This window comes from Oryx dammah, unplaced genomic scaffold (assembly GCF_014754425.2).
Source record: "Oryx dammah isolate SB20612 unplaced genomic scaffold, SCBI_Odam_1.1 HiC_scaffold_22, whole genome shotgun sequence".
Taxonomy (NCBI): domain Eukaryota; kingdom Metazoa; phylum Chordata; class Mammalia; order Artiodactyla; family Bovidae; genus Oryx; species Oryx dammah.
In genome coordinates this window covers 13532042-13553816 of record NW_024070206.1, presented here as the reverse complement: position 1 = coordinate 13553816, position 21775 = coordinate 13532042, and the positions used below count along the sequence as shown (strand labels likewise).

Below are 21775 nucleotides of genomic sequence, written 5' to 3'. Positions count from 1 at the left end.
CAAGAGTTTAACCAGGACTTGATCCAAACTTACAAAACCTTTGTCTTCCTGATGTTAATCACACTCAGCCATGCAGAATGCTCTTTCATTTTCTGTCTTATGAGGATGTAGGATTCCTCTAGAGGAAGGATCTTGTCACATTTGCTGTTGTGTTTCTCAAGACGATGCTCTGTCCTCCACTCCCACCCCCATCCTTCATCAAAACCAGTCCATTTTAGTCTTAAATATTTGTTGGCTCTTCCTCCATCCCTTTGTCATTTCCCCCCCAAGTTCCTACATTAGCCGTTGTTATGTCTTAACTATTGTTTCAGTCTTTCCACTGCCTCCAGCGTGGTCTAGACCCGGGGTCCCCAGCCCCTGGGATCTAATACCTGATGATCCGACGTGGAGCTGATGTAATATTAGTAATAGAAAGAAAGTGAAAGTCGTGTCTGACTCTGCAACCGCATGGACTCTACAGTCCATGGAATTCTCCAGGTCAGAATACTAGAGTGGGTAGCCTTTCATTCTCCAGGGTATCTTCCCAACCCAGGGATCGAACCCAGGTCTCCCACATTGCAGGTGGATTCTTTACCAGCTGAGCCACAAGGGAAGCCCAAGAATACTGGAGTGGGTACTGTATCCCTTCTCCAGTGGATCCCTGACCCAGGAATTGAACGGGAGTCTCTGCATTGCAGGCAGATTCTTTACCAGCTGAGCTATCAGGGAAGCCTTAAAGTGCACAATAAATGAGATGTGCTTGAATTATCCCCAGACCATCCCCCCACCTTGCCCCCTGCGCTGTACGTGGAAAAATTATCTTCCATCAAATTGGTCCCTGATGCCAAAAAGGTTGGGGACCTCTGATTTAAGTCTGCAGATCTAGCTGGTTTCCTGTCTGCCTAAGTCTTTCCCTGCCTCCCCTGCACACGTAGCATCAAGCTCCCTCCGTGCAAGGTCTCCCCAGCCACCCTCTCCAAGCTCAATGACCTTGACCAAGTACCTGACTTGGCTGTTTCCTCCTATCTGGACTGGGGATAATTAAGTCTCCACCCTGCCGCCACCGTCTCGGAAGGCTGTCGTGGGAATTAAGCACAACGGTCACTGAGGAGGGACTTTGAAAGCTCTGAGGCCCCAGTCTGATCTGAGGGTTTCCACGAGAGCCTCAGGAAATAGGTGTTGCACATGGCAGCTCCCTGGGGCCCCCTGTGCTCATGTTCCTTGTGAGCAGGGCAGCCGTGGAGGGGGCGCTGCCGGCCGGTTCCCTCCGTGTTTTTGTAAAGGGAATCGGGTGAAGGAAATGTCTTGGAATAGACAATCTTCCTAAATCCCCCAAAATAACCTCAGTGGAAACAATTGTGGTAACGTCCACTCTGCCGTTATTGTTTCAGTCCACAGCAATGGGAACAATCTCCCGGCCTTTCCAACTCAACTGGAAATCAGCTGGACTTCCAGGGGCCTGGAAACAAAGGATTGTGCTTTGAGGGCCTCTCTAGGTCTTCAGGGCCCACTAGGGCTGGAGACAATCCCAGGGTCTGTGTCCAGTGTTTCTTTTCCTCCCAGCTTCCCCTGGGGAGTCTTGTTTGCTAGCGATTTTCATGTTTTCCCATAGGTAACCTTGGGGAAGTTACCTCCTGTCTATCTGAAGACTTCAGGAGAACACTTGGGCTCTAGCTTTTCCTCCAGTGAGTTAACCCTGTGCCCCAGACTGGAGACCTCGGGAGGCTCAGGGGCTCTTGCCCACCCCCTCCAGATACAGTCAGCCCCTCCTCTGAAAGTCTGCCTTGATGTTCCTCCCTCGCCCTGCTCACAGGTGCTCCTGTCCCCCGCCCCTGTCTGTTCTTCTTATTGGTGTCTTCAAAGTGTTGTCCTAGCATTTTCGCCTAGTCCCCTCTCCTGTCCCCACCCTGCCCGACTCCAGGCGCCATGCAGCTCTTCACTGGCCCGTGGGAGAAAGTCTGAAACCCTCTGCAGGGCGTCCAGAGTCTGGAGTCTTCCCTCATGACCCTGAACATTCTTGCCTGCCACCCTCTAGGTATTGCCCTCAGTCTTCTAGGACAGCCCTGTTTTCTTGGCATTTTGTCCCTTTTTGAGAAGCTTAGCCTGTTAATTGTGTGGCTAAATTTGATTTAATTTTCTACTTTTGTTTAAAAAAATCATTCTGACCTGTTCTCCTTATCTCTGGCTCACCACGCATAAAGACCAGCCTCCTCTTTGCCTCTGTGTGCTGAGTCCTCCTTACCATCTCTCTGCTCCAATTCTCCCACCCCTCAGAATCTCTTGTTTCTTGTTTCCTCTAAGAAGCACCCTGGTTACTCTGCAATCTAGAGTCAGTTCTTTCTGGAACATGGTTCCCTGCAGCATCACTTTTCGAACTTTGTGTGCAGACAGCATGCAGATCTGCTTCACACGCAGATTCTGATTCCGTAGGACTGGCCTGAGGCCAGATTCTTGCATCCTTAACCAGCTTCCAGGTGATGCCAACGCTGCTGGTCCATGGACCACACTTAGAGCAGGATCTCATAACCATGGTTTTCAGTTTTTGCTGCACATTGGCATTACCTGAGTGATTTTTTTTTTTAAGATACTCATGCCAATCTTCTACCCTCAGACAGTATGATTTTATCGGCATGGGGTACATCCCAGGCATTGGCATTTTTAAAAATCTTGCCAGGTGATTGTGTGTGCTGAAGTGTGGCAACTACTACCTTATTACATTGTGTGAATATGGCTAAGCCTGTTATGAGCTTGCCCCAATTTTCCAGGGCAGCCCTATTTTCTTGGCATTTTGTCCTTTTCGGAAACCTCGGCCTGTTAATTGTGTGATGAAATTTGATTTACCTTGTCTCCCTGCAGAGACTGTGTGTGTGCGTGCATGCTAAGGTACTTCAGTTGTGTCTGACTCTGCAAGCCTGTGGAATATAGCTCACCAGGCTCCTCTGTCCATGGAATATTCCAGTCAAGAATATTGGATTGGGTTGCCATTTCCTATTCCAAGGATCTTACTGACCCAGAGATGGAACCCGGGTCCCTTATGTCTCAGATATTGGCAGGCGTGTTCTTTACCACTGGTGCCACCTGGACAGCCCACATAGACTATAATTCCTTCTAAAGCAGGACCTGGTCTTTTTTTTTTTTTTTAAGAATTGATTATTGACTGATGGTTAAATATTAGGCCCCCTAAGTTTGTTTGTTTGTTTGTTTTAATGATTAGCAGTGTTAACAGAGCTCATACTGCCAGTAGGGAATCGTACTAGATGTCAAGAGGGAAACAAAAATAAGAAGATCTTGGATTTTGCAGAGCCCAGTGAAATCTACACAGCACCAGCCCTGGCAGGGATGGCGTGTTTTCAAGGGCTCCGGATGTGTTTCCTTTTCTGCCTCCCCCATCCGTGTCCCCACCCAAGAGGAGAAAAAGAAACAATTTCTCCCTCCCTGGTCACTTATTCCAAAAACACCACCACTAATATTTTGGTTTCCCTTTCAGTCTGAGGCAGTGGTTGCTGACCTGATCATCCTTTTGAACTACCTGGAGAGCTTTGAAAATCTCCACTGCCTGGGCTGCACCCGAGTGTGTGCATCAGAGCTTCTGATGGGGCCTGAGCATCGGGAATTTAAATCTCCCCAGGGGGCTGTCTGCAAGTCTCCCGGGCTAAGAGCCACTGACCCAGGGTTCTTATTGACTGAAATGTAGGTAACACTCCTGTTATCCTCCTCTGGGCATGGAGGGGACTGAGTCTGTCAGAGCCTTTCCTGAAAGCAGGTTCTGATAGCAGGAGGGAAGCAAACGTGGGGATGCCAGGCACCTGTCGGAGACGAGAGCTCACCACCGCATCATGGGGAGGCCAGAGTGGGGAGACACGCTGCTGCAAAGGACGCTTGGCCACCCAACGTTTCTCTAGAGCAGGGTCGCCACATCATGGTCCAGGCACCGAATTCCAGCCCCCACCAGTTTTTATCATCAGGTTTTATTGGGACACAGCCACCCCTTCGTGGCTGCTTCTGCTGCACGCTGCAGCATTGAGTAGTTGTGACAGGGACCATACAGCCTGCAGAGCCTAAAATATTTAATGACCTGGCCCTGCACAGAAAAGGTTTGCCAGCCCCTGCGTAGAGAGTCGATCCTGCATGGCCTCCCTCTGGACCTCCCAGGAGGCTCAGTGGTAAAGAACCCGCCTGCCAGTGTAGGAGACGCAGGTTCAATCCCTGGGTCGGGAAGATCCCCTGGAGAAGGAAATAGCAACCCACTCCAATATTCTTGCCTGGAGAATCCTGTGGACAGAGGAGCCTGGTGGGCTACGGTCCATGGCATCGCACAGAGTCAGACACACCTGAGCACAGCATGAATCCCCGCTCTGGACGGTCCTGCAGTCTGTCCATCAACACAAAGGCTGGGCATTTCAAACACCATTTCTTAAAACTCTGTAATGTTGTAGTTGCTCTTAAAGCAGGGCAGGGTGTCCTCAGAGATGTGCTGAGAGTTAAGTCCTGGCTGGGCTAAGTTATGGCTCTCTTCTCTCAGCCTTGGGGTGACGGGCCTTTGGTGGCCAGTACTGTGGGCTGCCACCCCCTGGCCCCAAGCAGCCTCTGGGGGTTCCCCCAGGGGGCCATACCGATGGCACTGTGCTCCTGATGGGCTGTGAGGCGGGAGGGCTGGGAAGCCCCACACCAAACCTTGACAGATTGAAGAGGCTGGAGCTGGGAATGGACTCCTTTCCTGCCCGAGGAGGATGGAGTCAGGGGAAGGGCTGCAGGCATGAGCTCTGTAGATGGAGGGAGGAAGGGGATGAGACCTGTGCTTGACCAGAGCCTTTGCTGCAGAGTCCTGTGTCCAGGCTCTCGCGTTACCCTCCTTCCTTCTCCGGCCACCACTGTGCCCCTGAAAGTAGGTCAAATCGCTGTCTGCTCCAGAGGCTCAGAGGGAAAGAGATACCAACTAGGTCATCAGAGCTGCTGGTGCCTGGTGAGCCAGCCGAAACCAGTGGCCACCCAATTTAAGACAGCCCATAAAGACTCTTTTATGTGGCAGGGAAACCTTAATGGCCCACATCCACACAACAAAAGGTCAGCCCTGCTTTCTGGGAATGGAACAAGTAATTGAATTTCTGAAATGGTCCATTTCCTGTAGTCAGAGAGAGGTATAACCCGTGTCCTGAAAGTATTCACTTAAAAAATTAATAAGCTGGAGGCAATTATTTCTTTTACTGAAGGTATTTGCCATAGGACATAGAATTTCCTAAGATAGTGAAAGCACAATTCTATACAGAAAAATTTTTGCATGCCAGCAGATTTTTAGGAACTTGTTTCTATCTGCTGCTTTCCCATCTTTCTTAATTAGGAACCTCAGTAAGGCCGTGTTCCTTAGACTTTATCATTTTTGATGGCACACCATCAGGGAGGTCCATTATTTTTGCACGATACCGATCATATTAATACTTAGCGTGGCAGCTTTGCTGTTAGTGACTTAATGTGGAAGGAGGGAGAGGGAAGAAGCAAGAGCCCACTAACAACAACCCTGTGAATTTATGCTATGATGGGGGCTTCCCTGATAGCTCAGCTGGTACAGAATCCACCTGCAATGCAGGAGACCCCAGTTCAATTCCTGGGTCAGGAGGATCCGCTGGAGAAGAGAAAGGCTATCCACTCCAGTATTCTTGGGCTTCCCTTGTAGCTCGGCTGGTAAAGAATCTGCCTGCAATGTGGGAGACCAAGGTTTGATCCCTGGGTTGGGAAGATCCCCTGGAGAAGGGAAAGGCTACCCACTCCAGTATTCTGGCCTGGAGAATTCCATGGACTGTGTAGCTGTGTAGTCCATGGGGTCACAAAGAGTTGGAGACGACTGAACGGCTTTCACTTTGCCATGCGGTGATGGTCTGCAGAGTGAATCCAGGAAAAAACATGCGTGGGCCAGCCCCTTCCATGGCTCATTGAAAACTGTGCTTGTTCATGTTCTCCTTCCGTTAGCCAGTACTTGCTGAGCACCCGCTCTGTGATATCGCTATGCACAGTCCACTGGGGTGGCACCTGGGGGTCTGCAGCCCTGAAGTTCTGGATCAGCTCCTGCTTGGTTGGCTCTGGGTCTCAGATCTGTGGCTCTAACGGGTGTTCTGTTACGGGTCCATCCCAGGCCTCTGAGTTAATGTCCCAGCTTCACCCGCCACACACTCGCTGTTTTTCATTAGATCTGCTGTTAAATCTGCTTAATCTATCCTCCCAGCTTCCTTTTCCTCTCCTGTAGAGAATGGATAATAATAGTATCTCCCTCTCAAGGTTCTGGTGAGGTTTAAATTAGTTAATACATGGGAAACTGGAACCCTGCCTGCCTCCGTAAGTGATAGACACTGTTATTATCATGATCGTAGCTCGAGATCCTGGCAGATATAATTTAGTTCCTTCTATGGTAAGAAGACTTTTTGAATACCTTCCAGGAAAACAGAATTGCTCACTCAGTGGAAGGGAGCATATTTCTCGGGCAGGACTGGAGGGGAAGGAAAGACTTCGCAGGCTTGCTTCCCCTCATTGTTGGCCCAGCTCATCCACATGAGACTCCAGGCCAAGGATGCCCTCGCCTTGCCCACCTGCCCATCTCTTCCCTTATCTTCTTGCTGCCTGGAGCTGGCCTTGGAGATAGCCAGTAGAGCCAGTTGCCAACAGCTAAGGAGTGTAAAGTTATGAATAACCTAGATAGTATATTAAAAAGCAGAAACATTACTTTGCCAACAAAGGTCCGTCTAGTCAAGGCTATGGTTTTTCCAGTGGTCACGTGTGGATGTGAGAGTTGGACTGTGAAGAAAGCTGAGCGCCGAAGAATTGATGCTTTTGAACTGTGGTGTTGGAGAAGACTCTTGAGAGTCCCTTGGACTGCAAGGAGATCCAGCCATTCCATTCTAAAGGAGATCGGTCCTAGGTGTTCATTGGAAGGACTGATGCTAAAGCTGAAACTCCAATATTTTGGCCACCTCATGTGAAGAGTTGACTCATTGGAAAAGACTCTGATGCTGGGAGGGACTGGGGGCAGGAGGAGAAGGGGACGACAGAGGATGAGATGGCTGGATGGCATCACCAACTCGATGGACATGAGTTTGAGTAAACTCTGGGAGTTGGTGATGGACAGGGAGGTCTGGAATGCTGCGATTCATGGGGTTGCAAAGAGCCTGCCACGACGGAGCTCCTGAGCTGAGCTGAACTGAAGGGTGTAAAGGCAGGGTCTCTTTCAAGTCTGAGCTGTCTGCCACACCTGTTCTACCTTTCATGTCCCCACCCCCAACCATCAGCGTCATCAGACAAGTGGAAGATTCTTGTTGCACCTCTGCAACATGTAAGATGCTATTTTGGACATGAAACTAAAGGCTCTGACAAGGAAGGTTGGACCCTGAGGTCTCCCCTGGAGTCCCCTAGGCTTTACCTGGGCTGTGGTTGCAGCTGTCATCCTGAATTCCCCTTCACCCCCGGTGCTTTCACACCAAGCAAAGAGCACAAATCCAGGGCAAAAAGCAGTGGCCAAACCCAGGAATGGCCATTGACCGGGGAACACCTCCCTGCCCCAACCCCCAGGAGTGGCCATTGACCGGGGAACATCCCCCCACGCACCACCCCCCACCACCACCCATCAGTGCCTGCCTCCCACTCACAGTTTGGGCCAGCCTCCCTCACAACTGCCTTGGGCAGGAGAAGCTTTGTTTTGAGTCTCTTAAGGAGACCAGGTCTGCTTCCTTGGAGCCTGCCACCCAGTCATCCCCCTGCCGTAGCAGAGTGAGACTCTTGGACTCTCTGCAGTGTGTGATCCCTGCAGATCGCAGTCCTCCGCTGGTGGGACTGACCCCTCTCAGCCTGTCTGGCCTCAGCTCTGAGGACCTCAGGGTCACTCGGGCCCTGCTGTCTCTGGGCTAGGCTGGGCACAGCACACCCCCACTTGAGTCCAGTAAACTTGTGTGGCAGGACTGGCCAGATGTGTCTCTGTATTTTATCTCATTTGACTCCCAGCATCTCGTTTAATCCTCACGAAGGAAGTAGGTTTAGGCTCTCCATTTTAGAGAGAGGGGACTGAGGCTCAGCGAGGAGAAGCAAGCCCCCTCCTGCCTGGCTGGCCCTGCCTCTGGCCTGGCACGTGGAGTTGGCAGCAGTGAGACAGTTGTCACAACCTAGGTGCCTGTGGGGCCAATCTGTGGGCCCTGAGCACCCACAGTGCCATCATTCCAGGGCAGGCCAGCCAAGGAACAGTCACCGTGGTCCTCAGAGAGCCTGCAGTGTGACCAAGGATTGGGTGATCCACGTCTTCAATACCTTTTCTGTGTCCACTAACCACAGGGGAATTGCTGAGCACTGGGCCTTGTGGTTACAGATCGAAGACCAGTGAGCCAATGGAGCGTCCTGGCTTCTTGCAGCACGAGAGCTTTTGCCTGGTCGACAGCCACAGTCTGTGGGTTCCGTGCCCATGGGTCACCTATCTATTGGCGACCACCTGTTGGTGATAGATAGAATGCAGGTGGCCCAGCTCTGGTCCATCCGGGGCTGTCAGTCGTCTTAACTTTCCATCCAACAAGCAGTCATGGAAGACTGTGATATCTAAGCCACTGTGGGGCCTGTGGAAGTGAAGGCAGCATGGCCCCTCAGCCCCTGAAAGTTGGCAGGGTGGCTAGAGAAGCAAGCTTGCTAGCAGCTACCTAGTCTGCTAAGACACCTGGCTGGAGTGTTAAGAAGCGTGTGTCCGATGTGCTGTGTGACCACACGGGTGAATTCCCCTGGGTATTAGTGTCTGCGTTGTAGGGCAGGGGTTGGTGTTTATGCCAGTGGCTCAGCCTCTTCTGAATGCAGCCGGGGAGCTCAGGGCGTGGCTGACTGGTGGACACAGAGTGACTTCGTTCTAGGATGGTATTACTTGGGGTTTGGGCTGCGGCTTCCCAGCGGGCTCTAAAGGGGCGTGGATGGAAAGTCAGGAAGTTTCAGGGCAGGGTCTCTGTGTGCACGTGGGGTGCTCCCAACCCTGGAATTTCAGACTGTGCCCTAAAAAGGAAGAGGGCGGTGGGGGTGTGCAGAGGATGGGAGTGCAGTTGGGAAACCGCTGGTGCTGCCTGTCCTTTGGTTCAGTTCAGTCGCTCAGTCGTGTTCGACTCTTTGCCACCCCATGGACTGCAGCACGCCAGGCTTCCCTGTCCATCACCAACTCCTGGAACTTACTCAAACTCATGTCCATAGAGTCAGTGATGCCATCCAATCGTCTCACCCTCTGTCATCCCCTTTTCCTCCTGCCTTCAATCTTTGCCAGCATCAGGGTTCTTTTCAAATGAGTCAGAATCGCATCAGGTGGCCAAAGTATTGGAGTTTCAGCTTCAGCATCAGTCCTTCTAGTGAACATTCAGGACTGATCTCCTTTAGGATTCACTGGTTTGATCTCCTTGCAGTCCGAGGGACTCTCGAGAGTCTTCTCCAACACCACAGGTCAAAAGCATCAATTCTTCGGCGCTCAGCTTTCTTTATAGTCCAAGTCTCACATCCATATAGGACTACTGGAAAAACCATAGCTTGGACTAGACAGACCTTTGTTGGCAAAGTAATGTCTCTGCTTTTTAATATGCTATCTAGGTTGATCATAACTTTTCTTCCAAGGAGCAGGCATCTTTTAATTTCATGACTGCACTCACCATCTGCAGTGATTTTGGGGCCCAAGAAAATAGTCTCTCACTGTTTCCATTGTTTCCCCATCTATTTGTCATGAAGTGATGGTATCCTTATCCTTACACCTATCCTTATACGTCAGATAATCTCCTTTTATCCTCCTGCTAGTCTTCTGAAATACTACCTTTTCATAGAAGAGGAAAATAGAAGCCTCAGGAGGGTAGGGATCTAGCCAGGCTCCCACAGTAGGTGGCAGTGATGGTATTTAAAGTCAAACCGATTGAGTCCGATCTCTGCCCGACAGACCCAAATCTGTTGCTTAAAGCGCCTGGGACTGGCTCTGCCAACCCTGGGACAGCCACCCCGCTGCTCCTGGTTGCTCCTTTGTCACAGTCTCCTGCCCCGTCCCCCAGACCAGCCAGCTTTGGCCCAGCACTGCGGATGCAGGATGATGAACCATTCGCTCACAGGTGGCCTTGAAGGCCCTCCCTGCACAGTGGAACTCGCCTCAGGATCTCATTGTCTCTGGCCGAGGTGTTTGGGGCAAAGGCCCCTTCCATGACCCACCGAGGTTCTCACACTTACTGTATTCTGCCCGCTGCCCGCTTATAAAATGAGCCACGCCAGAGTACTTTCCGGAGAGGCAAGAACAAAGCCATTAAGATATTCCTCCTTGTAGCTTCCGCTGGGGCCTTTGCCTTTCTGGTTCTGCTTCTGTTAACTTCAGAGCCTTCCAGTAATTCGAAGGGTAGTCTTGGGCATCCCTTCCTTCCTCTACCGGTTCCTTGCCCCGTGGGTGTCCCTCTGCCTTCCCTGGGTCCGGAGTAGTAACTCTGCTTGTGTATCTGTGCTTTCGGCAGCCCGGGGACTTCTCTGGGACACAGGCGGAGTCTGGGTTTTCTCTGTCTGTGACGCGCCGTGTGCTCACTGAACGTGGTGGGCATCTTCTGTTGTAGAGTTCTCACTCCTCCAGAATCCACTGTTGCCTCAGTTCCCAAGATGCTTCTTCAGCCTCCCCAAGGACATAAAACTATTCACAGCTTTCCTCCCTGACAAAGACTATCACTTGCCCTCAGAGACCTGAGCGTGAGTATTACTTGGTCTTCTCTTGAGTTTTAGTTACTGGTATTAGTACTAGGATGAGGAGGATATATATAATAGATGCTAGTTGTCCAACAATGATGAATGGGAAAGCTTTATGGGCTTTTCCAGGGTTTGGGTCTTATCTCTGTCATGGACGCACCATCCAGTTAGAGACCAGAATTCAGGCCACATGTGTCCAAAGGTGCCCAGGCAGCTTTCCCAGAGGCTGCAGAGCAGACCCTGTGTCCTTCCCGTGGTCACTTGTACCTGGTGTGTTTCTGGAGCACCTTCCTGCCTCTGGTCTGTAGCAGCAGAAAGCTGTTGCCCTTTCAGGTTAGCAGCACTTCCAGGACCCCCAGTAAAAACCACTCATCCAGGATGTAGGGAGCATCTGGCTGCCAGCTCCATTCTCATGGGGCTGTCCCAGCATGAGCAGGAGCCCTGGAGGGGAGTTATGGTGGGAGCAGGGGATGCAGCTAGAATTCCTTCTAGACTCTTGGTCCTGGGCTTGTCACTTGGATGAGATCCTGAGCCACTGGGTCTCACATGGTCTTCAACTCAGAGAGGGTTATAATCACTATCCAACAGCCCTCCCTGTGCAGGCATGCATGTACACACACACACACACAGACACACACACACACACAGACACACACACACACACCCCCCACAGGAGTACCTTGGTTCCAAATGGGAAACTGATCATGATTGAAAAATCAGGACTTTAGTAAGTGTTTCCTTTATATTTTATACCTCATAACATAGACACAATTCCCTAACATTTTTCTGTTAGCTTGAGGTCCTGTCTTTGGCATCAATGTTCTCATCTATTTTTCCTGTTCGCTCAGAAATTATCAAGCCCATGTCATTTGTATTTGGCATTGCCCAGGGGATCCTTCCTGACGTGGCTGGCTGCGGGAGGGGGCAGCGACACCCATGTTTACTTTGCTGGACTTCATGGATATACTAAGATCAGCTGGAACAACACCTAAAGTTGCATCATGCTAAACTATTCAGGACTCTTTTGGTCACATGGAACAGAATCCCAACTCAAAATTTATTTAAAGATACATGACGCAGGAGGTAGGAAGAGCAAATATTTTCATCCTCATTTTTCACAAGGAGCAGAGGGCTGGGTGAGATAACTGCCCAGTGATATCACAGTCAGGCAGCCGTGCTGGAACCCAGGTTGCCTAAAGGTTCTGTGGGGTTTACTAGTCAAGTTACAGGGCTGTTACAGTGAGAAACCCAACTTGAAGAAAAACGGAGGGATGGGTTTTGTTAGCTCAGGGCATCTAACTAAGGAAGGCCACGTTCCAGCAACCTGACCTCTGTAACCGCACCCCTGTACAGGCTCAAATCCCTGCCTTCTGAATGAATGCTGAGGGTCCACACCCCAAAGACCTCCACAGGTAGAATATTCATATGCAGTAGACCCCACTGGGCTTCCTAGGTGGCGCCAGTGCTAAAGAACCCACCTGCTGGTGCAGGAGACATTAAGAGACCTGGGTTTGATCCCTGGGCTGGGAAGATCCTCTGGAGGAGGTCATGGCAACCTACTCCAGTATGCTGGAGAATACTGGAGAATCCCCATGGACAGAGGAGCGTGGTGGGCTACAGTCCATGGGGTCCCACAGAGTCGGACACGACTGAAGCCACTTTGTAAGCACGCCTGCACAGACCCCACTAAACCCTGACCAGAGAACTTTGGTTACATTCCTTTTCTCGAAGAATGTCCAGGTCTTGTGGAGCCAACACCCAGTCTTTCAGAGTGGGTGAAGGGGAGGTTTACAGTTCAGGGTGCAAATGGGGGGCGGCCAGAGGCAGGGGGTGAGCGTTGATCTCCTCTGCCCTGTTGACCTTTATCTGTGTTTTCATATTGGGACTCCAGCTGAGGTATTGTTCTTAAAAGGGTCTCTGCTGATTAAAACAAATAAATTAAAAGAAAAATTAGAAGATCACGAACTGAGACATGAGTTAGCCCGCCCGACCCCCACCTTTTTTTCTAAAACAGGTCAGCTGCTCTGAATAGCTGTGCAGCCTGGAGATTCCAGGAATTTTAGAAACATTACCTGTTTGTTTCAGCTTGGACGTGACCCATACATCCTGCCCACGTGGAGCTTGGTAGGATAGCTTCTTAGAAGCTATGAAAAAAAAACATGACCCCAGCAAGAGGAAGGCTCCACTGTTGAGACAAACTCATTGTCAGGGGAGCTGTACTTGGTATTTTTATGGCCCCTTAAGTTGCCAAGTGCTGTTTCCTTTGTACTGTTTGCCTTCGGGATGTCTCCCCCTGTTGGGCTGGAGACGGAGGGCCTGCGGAGCCCAGCTGGCTTGGCCTGAGTCTATCCTGCCTCCGTGGGGCTCCAGCTCCCCGGGCTCATCCAGTGGGTGCAGCAGAACCAACATCCAGTTCTTCTGGGTTGCTGTCCATGGCGCCCTCCACTCCGGGTCATCTGGAATTTTCTGGAGAGGAGGAAGCCATTAGTTTCCAGGCGTGTCAAAGCATTCTCGGGAGTGACAGGTGGGACTGATACTCAACCTTGGGAAGAAGAGGAAGGGGCGGTGGTTTCCAAGAGGCCAGGATGGAGATTCGGTTATCCAGGAGAGATGGATAACCAAGTGGGCAGGTGTCTGGAGAGGGCGGGCCTGGGGCCACAGGGCTTACCTCTCAGGACACTGCGGTGTGCTAGGAAAGGCAGCCAACGTGTAGAAAAGGACCGCGTTCTGCATGTCCTGGCAGGGGAGTCCTGGAACCCTGTATGTGTTTCTGCTGGGGCCACCTTGGGGATGGCTTTGAATGGTGCTGCACGGGGAGCCTCCCGCCGCCACATGGCCTGGGCCGGGATCCTCAGCCTTGCTCTCCAACCCCGCATGTCCCAGCTGCACCAGCTCCCCCTGAAGGCCTGTCCAGGTCAACCACAGTCGGGGTGGGGTCTTCACACAGCGGGAAGAAGCTCTCTTGTCTTTGTGTTATGCCCTTTCCCTTTGCGGAGAGCTGGTGTGTGAGAAATGACAGATCCGTGAGACTAGGTCTGGATGATTTCTATCAGACCCAGGTCTGGGCGGGGGTTAGCGGTCAGAGGTCATAGGTCACGGGAATATCAGGAAAATCTCCTTCGAGGAGGAAGTGGGCCTGGAGTTTTGTGAAGCTTCCGGCCGTGGGACTGAGCTCTGTGTGGCCCTTCGAAACCTCATCCCGCAAGACTGAAGGAGAAGCAGGCAGAGCAGTGAGCGGGGGCCCGCAGCCACCAGCCCACGGAGAGAGGGGCAGGGGCAGGGCGAGCTCCCCTGGAGAGGTGAGGCACGGAGGCCTGCCAATGGAGCCGTGGTCAGGTCATCTCAGAGGCCGTGGGTGCAGCAAGGGTGAAGTGGGTGTGCGGGGCCTGGCCCCTGCCCTGGCTGACTTTGGAATCTCAGCCCCGGGTGCGACTCCGTCCTGTAGCCCTGCCTCGGGGCCCGAGAGGTGGCGAGGGGTGCTGTGTTTGCGCCACCACTCCTCTTGGTATTTCCCTCCAGAGACCTTGCTCAGTAGAGGCTCAACCAGCGTGAGGCTCCCACCCACTTTCCTTCCCTTCTCTTCTTCAACAGATACTTAGTTAATACCTACCTGAGCCCGGAACCCTTGCAGGGATTCGTGCACGTGGTCCAAGAGCCAGATGGGTCCTCGCCCTTTGAACTCACCTGGGGGGTGAGGTTTAGGATTGGGGGGGGACCCAGGTCCAGGGCACCACCTGGTGGCCGGGGAGCAAAGGAACTTGCAGCCTCGGGTCTCCTGCACTCAAGGTGTCTCCCCTCTTCCCTCCTGTCTCCTGGTCCCTCCAGGTGAACTAACCTGGAGGGTGGGGCCCAGCCAAGAAGCGTCGTCCCAGAGCCAGGTCACATGCTGCCTGTCCTGTAGGAATTTTGCATCTCATTTCAAAGAGATCAGGATCATTGTGAAGGCTGAGGCCTGGGCAGCAGACTGAGCTGTTGGTTTGATAGGGGGCTGGAAGACTGCCCCCCACCCAGACTGAGAGTGTCTGGCGCGGAGCCTAGCATCCCACCATGGGAACCGCCCATGAAGTTTCCAGAATAGCACTGCGTGGGGTCAGTAGCGCTTGCTCACCAGGAAGAATCAGATAGTCTCAGGGACCTCCCGTGTCAAACAGGATCTCAGAGGAGAACCTGGGGATGCTGAGAGCGCCAGAGAGGAGGCCGTCGGGCAGGCCCGAGCTGTGGACACCTGCCCGTGTGGCTGTGTAGGATTGGGACAGGAAGGCCAGGTGGATTCGTTCCCTAGGGCTGCGGGAACACAGTACCATCAGCTGGGTGGCTGAAAGCAACATACATTTGCAGTCTCACAGTTCTGGATACTAGAAGTCTGGAGTCAGGGTGTCAGCAGGGCAACCCCACCCCCAGCACCCCCCAAAAGGCTCCGGGAAGAATCGTCTCTCGCCTCTCCTGCCTTCGAGTGGCTGCCAACAATCCTCGCCCCTTTTTCGGCTCAAAGCTACTCCCCTCCAAACATTACCCCCATTTTCACACAGCCTGTGTCTCGGTCTCTAAATTCCTTCTTGTAAGGACACCGGTCATTGGGTTTAGGGCCCACCCTAATCTTTAGAATGACCTCATCCTAACTCCATCCTATTTGTGAAGACCCTGTTTTCCAAATACAGTCTGTACCCAGATGGGGACTCCAGCTGGTCTTTCGGGGGCACCTGATTCTGCCCACTGTAGGGGTGAAGAGGACAGGCCAGGTGGCACCGCGCGCGCCTCTTCGGTCGGGAGCCCCCCCCACCGCCCGCAGAGCGCCGGGTGCCGCCTCCCCCTCCTGCAGAGCCGGCTCATTCTAGACACCCCACCTGTGCTGTGGGTATTGCTGGCCCGAAGGCTGAGGTCCTAACGTACCTTCTTCTCTTCCATCATGCACCTGTCCACCCATTAGCACTCTGCTCAGGGAGCTTCCCGGGTGAAGGCCTCCCTGCCCCTGCCCCAGGCAGAGCTGCCTGCTCCTCCCTCACGGCTGCCAGAGACGTCCGTGCACGTGGCAGCCTGCGCGTCTGCGCTCCCCCGAGCTCCCAGGGTTAGAACTGGGGCTCTTCGTTCTATTTCCCCTCTGATGTGCCTGGCACGTGGTTGGCCTTCAGAGCTGCTTGGGTGAGGAAGAACCAACGATGGCCAGATGGACGGATGGACTGATGGCTAGTTGGCAAGTGACAGAGGCGTCTCCCCTGACCACCCCCACCCCTGCAGCCCTCATCCCTTTATCCTGCCTGGTTCTGCTCCATAGGATTTTCCATCATTGATCATATTTTCTGTTTGTTTGTCCTTTCTCTCCTGTCATTAGGAGTGCTCTGTAAGAACAAGCATTTTGCCCGTTGCTTTTCCGCTAATGTATCTGCAGTGTCTAAAACAACAATATTTGTAGGGTGGGTGGATGGGTGGGTGGATGGGTGGGTAGGTGGGGAGTGTGGGGCATGGGGGAGGGGAGCTATGGCTGGGTGGTACATCACTCTTATCACAGAGTCAGCTGGTCTCAGGCCGCCCATCACACATGTTGGCTTGCTCAGCATGCTTGCATGACCCTCCCTCCCGAACCTGAACCCTCAGACCCAAGATGCCTGTTTATAGCTGCCATCTGAGGGTGAGGCCCCTGTATTCCCAGCCTGGGGTCAGCAGCTCTGCTGCACCTGCCTTAATCCCCCAGAAATACCTGCTGTCCCAGGTTGTGAGGTATTAGCCTCAGCCTGCCCCAGGATGGGCGGATTTTACATAATGGGTTTTGCAACCCGAGCAGTAACATGGTGCCCACAATGCCACATCCTAAGCCAGTGCTGACCTCTGGGATGGGAGTATGTGTGTGTGTGTGTTTCACGTGTCCTCTGCTCGAGCTGCATGCAGAAGGAGTATTATCTTCCCTCCCTCCCTAGAGAGGCTTGGTTTATAGAATCTGCTTGTCTCCCAGGCCCACTTAGTTATTGAAAGTGGTCAGAGGTTAGACAGAGGGGAGCTGCAGCCAGGTCTCAGAGCTCAGGGAGAAGGGTTCTTATGTGGAAAGGTGGACGAGAGCAGGGGGGCCGGAGGGTCCAGGGGGATGCTGCAGAGGCCCGCCTGACTGGCGGACCAAACTTACACACCAGCTGGTGATCGAGAGGCTGGTAGGGCTCTTCTTCATTTGCAGGGGTCGGGGTGGGGGTGGTGCTCATACCTGGACTGATGTCCACCTGGGGCTCTTTCGGAGCATGGGATAGAAGGATTTATTGAGTAAAGAAATAGAACAAAGGCTACTATATACTCTTAAATGGTTATTCTGACCTGATAAATTTCCCATTCTCCACTCAAGGGGTACATTCTGTTAATATCTAAAGAGCAGGGAGAAATCTCTGGTCTAAAGCCAGAGCTCTGTGGTCCCCTGGCCAGCCTGGGGATACCAGTTCATGCTCCTCTCCAGGTTCCTTACTAGTCCTTCCTGTCACTGGATGCCCTGTCCTGCACATACCACCCTTTGCAGCCCTTTTGTAGGAACTGTGTTTTAGGGCAGCTGCTTCCAGGAAAGTAATTGAATGGGGTGGGGGAACATTTTTCACTGTGGCTGGATCTTTCTTTTTTAAACACTTGCTATTCCCTCTACCTAGAAAATTTTTTCCACCTTTTAAAAATTAGTATATAATTCACATGCCATAAAATTCACCCTTCAAAATAATATGAGTGAATGGTTTTTAGTATATTCATGAGATTATGCAACTGTCCAGATTCCAGAATGTTTTCATTGCCCCCAAGGAAACCTGGAGCCCACTAGCAGCCACTCCCCAGTCTGCCTCTCCCCAGCCCCTGGCAGACACGCATTTACTTGCTGTGTTTGCACATTTGCCAATTCTGGACATTTCATAAAAACGAAATTGAACTACATGGGGATTTTTGGTGATTAGCTCCGTTCCCGGAGCATGATGTCCTCGAGATTCATCCATGCTGCAGCCTGTATCAGAATTCCCTCCCTTTTCGTGGCTGTGTAATACTCCATTGTATGGAGCCACCACAGATTCACGCAGCCATCAGTTAAAGGACATTTGATTCGTTTCTGTTTGGGGCTGTTATGAATACTGCTGCTTTGAACACATACCAGCCTCATCTCTCACTAGGGGCTTTGAAGAACTTGGACTAGCCTGGGTCAGCAGCTAATCTGATGGCAGATCTTAGCTAAACTCACAGTCTCCCTCGTTCTTCCTCTTTTGGCCTCGTGTTTCCCTCTCTTGACACCCAGATGCCCTTGTTTTGGGGGTAGTGGGCAGCATGTTGGGTTGTGTGTGTCACATGGTACCCCTGCCAGTTTGAATCTGAAGAACAAAGGGGCTGATTGAAGTAGATCCTCCAGTGAAGCCTGTATAAATACAGTGCACCCTGTTTTATACAGGATGGTTTGAAAGTTCTACACAGGTGCCCCAGGCATTCATTCATTTATTCACCATGGTGCCAGTAGGCTGGGGCCCAGGTGGCCTTGTGGGTGGGGCCAGTCCTCTATAGCACTGGCCTTGGGGTGCTTCTGGGGAAGGAAGACCTCAGGAGTGCAAAGCTTGGCTCTGTCACTTTGTTCAGCTGATTTCTGGTCTCCCACTGGGGTCCACCCGCTTTAGACCAAAGAGAACACAGGCAGAATTCCTCCACCCTTTGCTAGCACGCTGCCTGGTCCCCACACTCTCTGCTAATTCCCTCCATCTTCCCTCACCTGAGCTTTCTTCACTCTCTTCCCCATAAACTGCCTCCTCTGGACTCTTGTCTGCCAGGACTGGGGGCCTGAGAACAGGAAGCAGAGCAGCCTTGCTTGTCCTGGTGCACTCAGCTCAGCCCTGAGCAGAGAGGGTCAGAGTGACACCACCAGCGATACTTAACTGAGGTTTGCTGCATGCCAGGCACTGCTCTACGTTCTTTACATGTTTATCAACACGGTTAACCCTCAGAGGAACCCGAGGAGGCAGATGCTATCATTATCATCCCCATCTCACAGATGTGGAAACTGAGGCACATAGAGGTTAGGTCACCTGTTCAAAGTCACATAGCCGTCAAGAGGACGTGTGGCTCCAGAGCCCAGACTTTTAACTACTCTGACATTTTATATAGACACTGGGAAAGATTGAAGTCAGGAGGAGAAGGGGACGACAGAGGATGAGACGGTTGGATGGCATCACCAACTCAATGGACATGAGATTGAGCAAGCTCCAGGAGTTGGTGATGGACAGGGAAGCCTGGTGTGCTGCAGTCTGTGGGGTTGCCAAAGAGTCGGACACGACTGAGTGACAACTGAACTGAACTGAACATTCATATTAGTGAGTCGGAGGCAATGGAAGGACACAGAGGCCAGAGCAGCTTTGTTAGAAGCCCTGAGTGGTCCTTCCTGCTCCCCGGGCCACACTGAGTCCTGCAGAGAGTTGGAACTCCATGAGTCTGGGTCACCAGGGCAGCTCCCCTCTGCTACAGCCATGGGGAGCGGGGAGGCAAAGATGCAGGTCAGAGCCCAGGACTCTGGAGCCTGGGCAGGGGAGGCCGGCCCCTTGTGAGCTCCTGGAAGGCCAAGTGTCGGGACAGCTCCCTCGGCTGGCCCCAGGGCTCAGTTCCCCGTCCAGGCCTCCGGCTTGAGACGGAGCCTCGGCTTCCTGCCATTGTCTGCGCTGGGCCCGCCCAGTGTGTTCCTGCGGTGACCTGAGGCTGGGAGGGAGGGAAGGGGCCAGCCCTGAGCTGGGTCAGGGTGGGAGAGGGGAAATGAGAGGGGAAGACTTGGTGTTTTTCCTTGTTTGTGTTTTGTATTAAAGAAAGCAAATAATATCCTTTGAGAAAACCATTAAACAAAGCACATCCTCGGGTCGCAGGGGCCCATTGTGGCTGCCTGAGCAGGAATTCATTCATGCCTTCTCTGCCGATTGTTGGAGGCAAGAGACAGGCTGTGAGGGAGGGACAGACATATAAATAATGTAAATTAAATAAAATCTGAAGTGTGCCGTTCCCTCCCTGGACTCAACAGGCGTCTGAGGGTCGGCGTCGGAGAGGCCAGGGCCCCTGTGTCCTCTTGAGCCTGTTGTCCCCCCAGCGCCCTCATTCCCACTCCAGGAAGCACCTCAAGGCTGACGGGGTTACCAACGTCCAAGGCTGTCCAGCCCTGTGGTCGGGGACAAAGCCCAGAGAAGGCAGCCTACCGGGACCCTCCACTGTGGAGCCCGAATCCAGAGGGCGGCATTTACTGTGCCCATTGAGGGTCCGGGCCTCAGTCTCCTTGTCTATAAAGTGCAGCTAGGTGCTCACTGGACTCTCCCTGAGCCCTCTCCAGCACACTGGGCCTGTCCCCGTGCACACCCAGGGCCCTATGGGCGGCATGGGGACCACGCTCAGGCTGTGCACGCTGCATCACGACCCGTGCCCAGATGTCCCGGGTCCAAGCCAGACCACTGCCTCCCTGCAGACCGCCAGCCTTACGTACACTTGAGCCCTCCCACCCTGCCCCAGCCAGACCATAATAGAAGGGCAGTGCTCTCCTGCATCCCACCAGAACACACTTTCCTGGGGAGGGGGAACAATAAGAAGAGAGCTGGCTATCAGCCCACCTTCTGCAAATAATTCTGCCTGCTGCCTGGCATTTTACTCCATCAGCCCTTCATGGTAAGGAAAGGGTTTCTCTCCAGCCTCGATGTAAATATATTGGTGGCTCAGGTGGTAAAGAATCCACCTGCAATGCAGGAGACCCAGGTTCGATCCCTGGGTCGGGAAGATGCCCGGGAGAAAGGAATGACAACCCACTCCAGTATTCTTGCTTGGAAAATCCCACGGACAGAGGCGCCTGGAGGGCTATAGTCCATGGGGTCGAAAAGAGTCAGACATGACTGAGAGACTAACACTTCTCTCCAACCTTGATGTAAACATATATATATATGTAGTTGTTATCATGATGACAATGTATGCAAAAGACCAACCTTAACATTTTACACAATTTAACATTTAAAAAGACATTAGCTATTTGCATGTTTCCCCTAAATACACCCCAAGAGTATAAGTAACAAGGATCTTTGGTTAAAAAAAAAAAAAACTGCGTGAGGCCTTCTGGACTAGGATGAGGTGAAAACTGGGTCCTAGCACATTCCATCTGCATGAGGCTCAGGGTTTGCAAGGAGGCTGTGTCTCCTTAGTCCTCTCCACAGCTCAGAGAAGATAGTCACATTCCCCTGGTGTTAGGAGGCCTGATGTTGGAAGGTTAGCTTGTCCACCATCGATTCCAATCTGATTCTCTTGCTAATTCTCTGCCACACCTTGCACACCCTCCTCCATCTCTCCTGACCTGAGTGTTCTCATTTGAATGGCTAGATTTGACAAAGTCTAGGGACCCCACTGTTCTTTGGTTCTATGGTTCCAGCATCATCACCTGGTGAGAAATGCGTGGACTCGAATATTCTCCATTTTTCAATCTGGATTTGGTGGTCAGAGCCTAGCCTTTCCAAACTCTCGATTTTGTTTTGTTGTCATAGATGATGTTGTAGGTTAGTTCAGACTCGGAAGTTCTTTGCTGTCTTTCAGATTTACTGACGCCCCTCTTCCTTCCCCAACCACACAGGGCTACCACCCGATGCCCCACGAGGTAGAGATCGCGCACACGAAGAAGCTGTTCCGGAGGAGGAGAAATGACCGAAGGTAGGAGACTCGATCGCCAGCTTTGGGTTTTCTTTGCCTTCGGCCCTTGTGTAGCTGCGGTCCTGGCCTGCACTTTGCTTTTCCTGGTCACTAGCCGATACAATAAGGGGGTGCAGTGGGGTTGGTTACAGGGTGAGTGGGGGTGCCCTTCTCTTGGGTGGCCCCAGGATTGGATCCCTGCAGGAGTCCAGGGCAGGTTTTGCAGCTGAGGAAGAGGAAAGCTCTTTGCACCGACTGGGCAGCCACAGTAGCAGTCCTCGGGGTACTCTGTCTGACCTGCCGGCGTGTGTTTTGACACACGGCCTCCAGGAGGCTCTGGAGCTCACAGTTCTAGGACTCTGTCTCTCCTCCGCCCCGTCCCTGGCCTGTGCTGGGCCGGGCTGTGACAGAGACACACAGATCAGCAGTTGCATACACTGCTTCTCTCGAATGCCTTGGGACGTGTCAA

At 52.4% G+C, this 21775-nt stretch overlaps 1 protein-coding gene across 2 annotated transcripts in view; it reads left to right on the top strand.

Moving 5' to 3' along the window:
- Positions 1-21775, top strand: part of CTIF (cap binding complex dependent translation initiation factor) — a 324153-nt gene that overhangs the window by 153690 nt on the left and 148688 nt on the right. For both annotated transcript variants that reach the window (XM_040264524.1, XM_040264525.1), the window contains exon 7: positions 21251-21327. In XM_040264524.1, coding sequence (XP_040120458.1) covers positions 21251-21327 — 77 coding nt within the window. The remainder of the gene's footprint in view (positions 1-21250; positions 21328-21775) is intronic.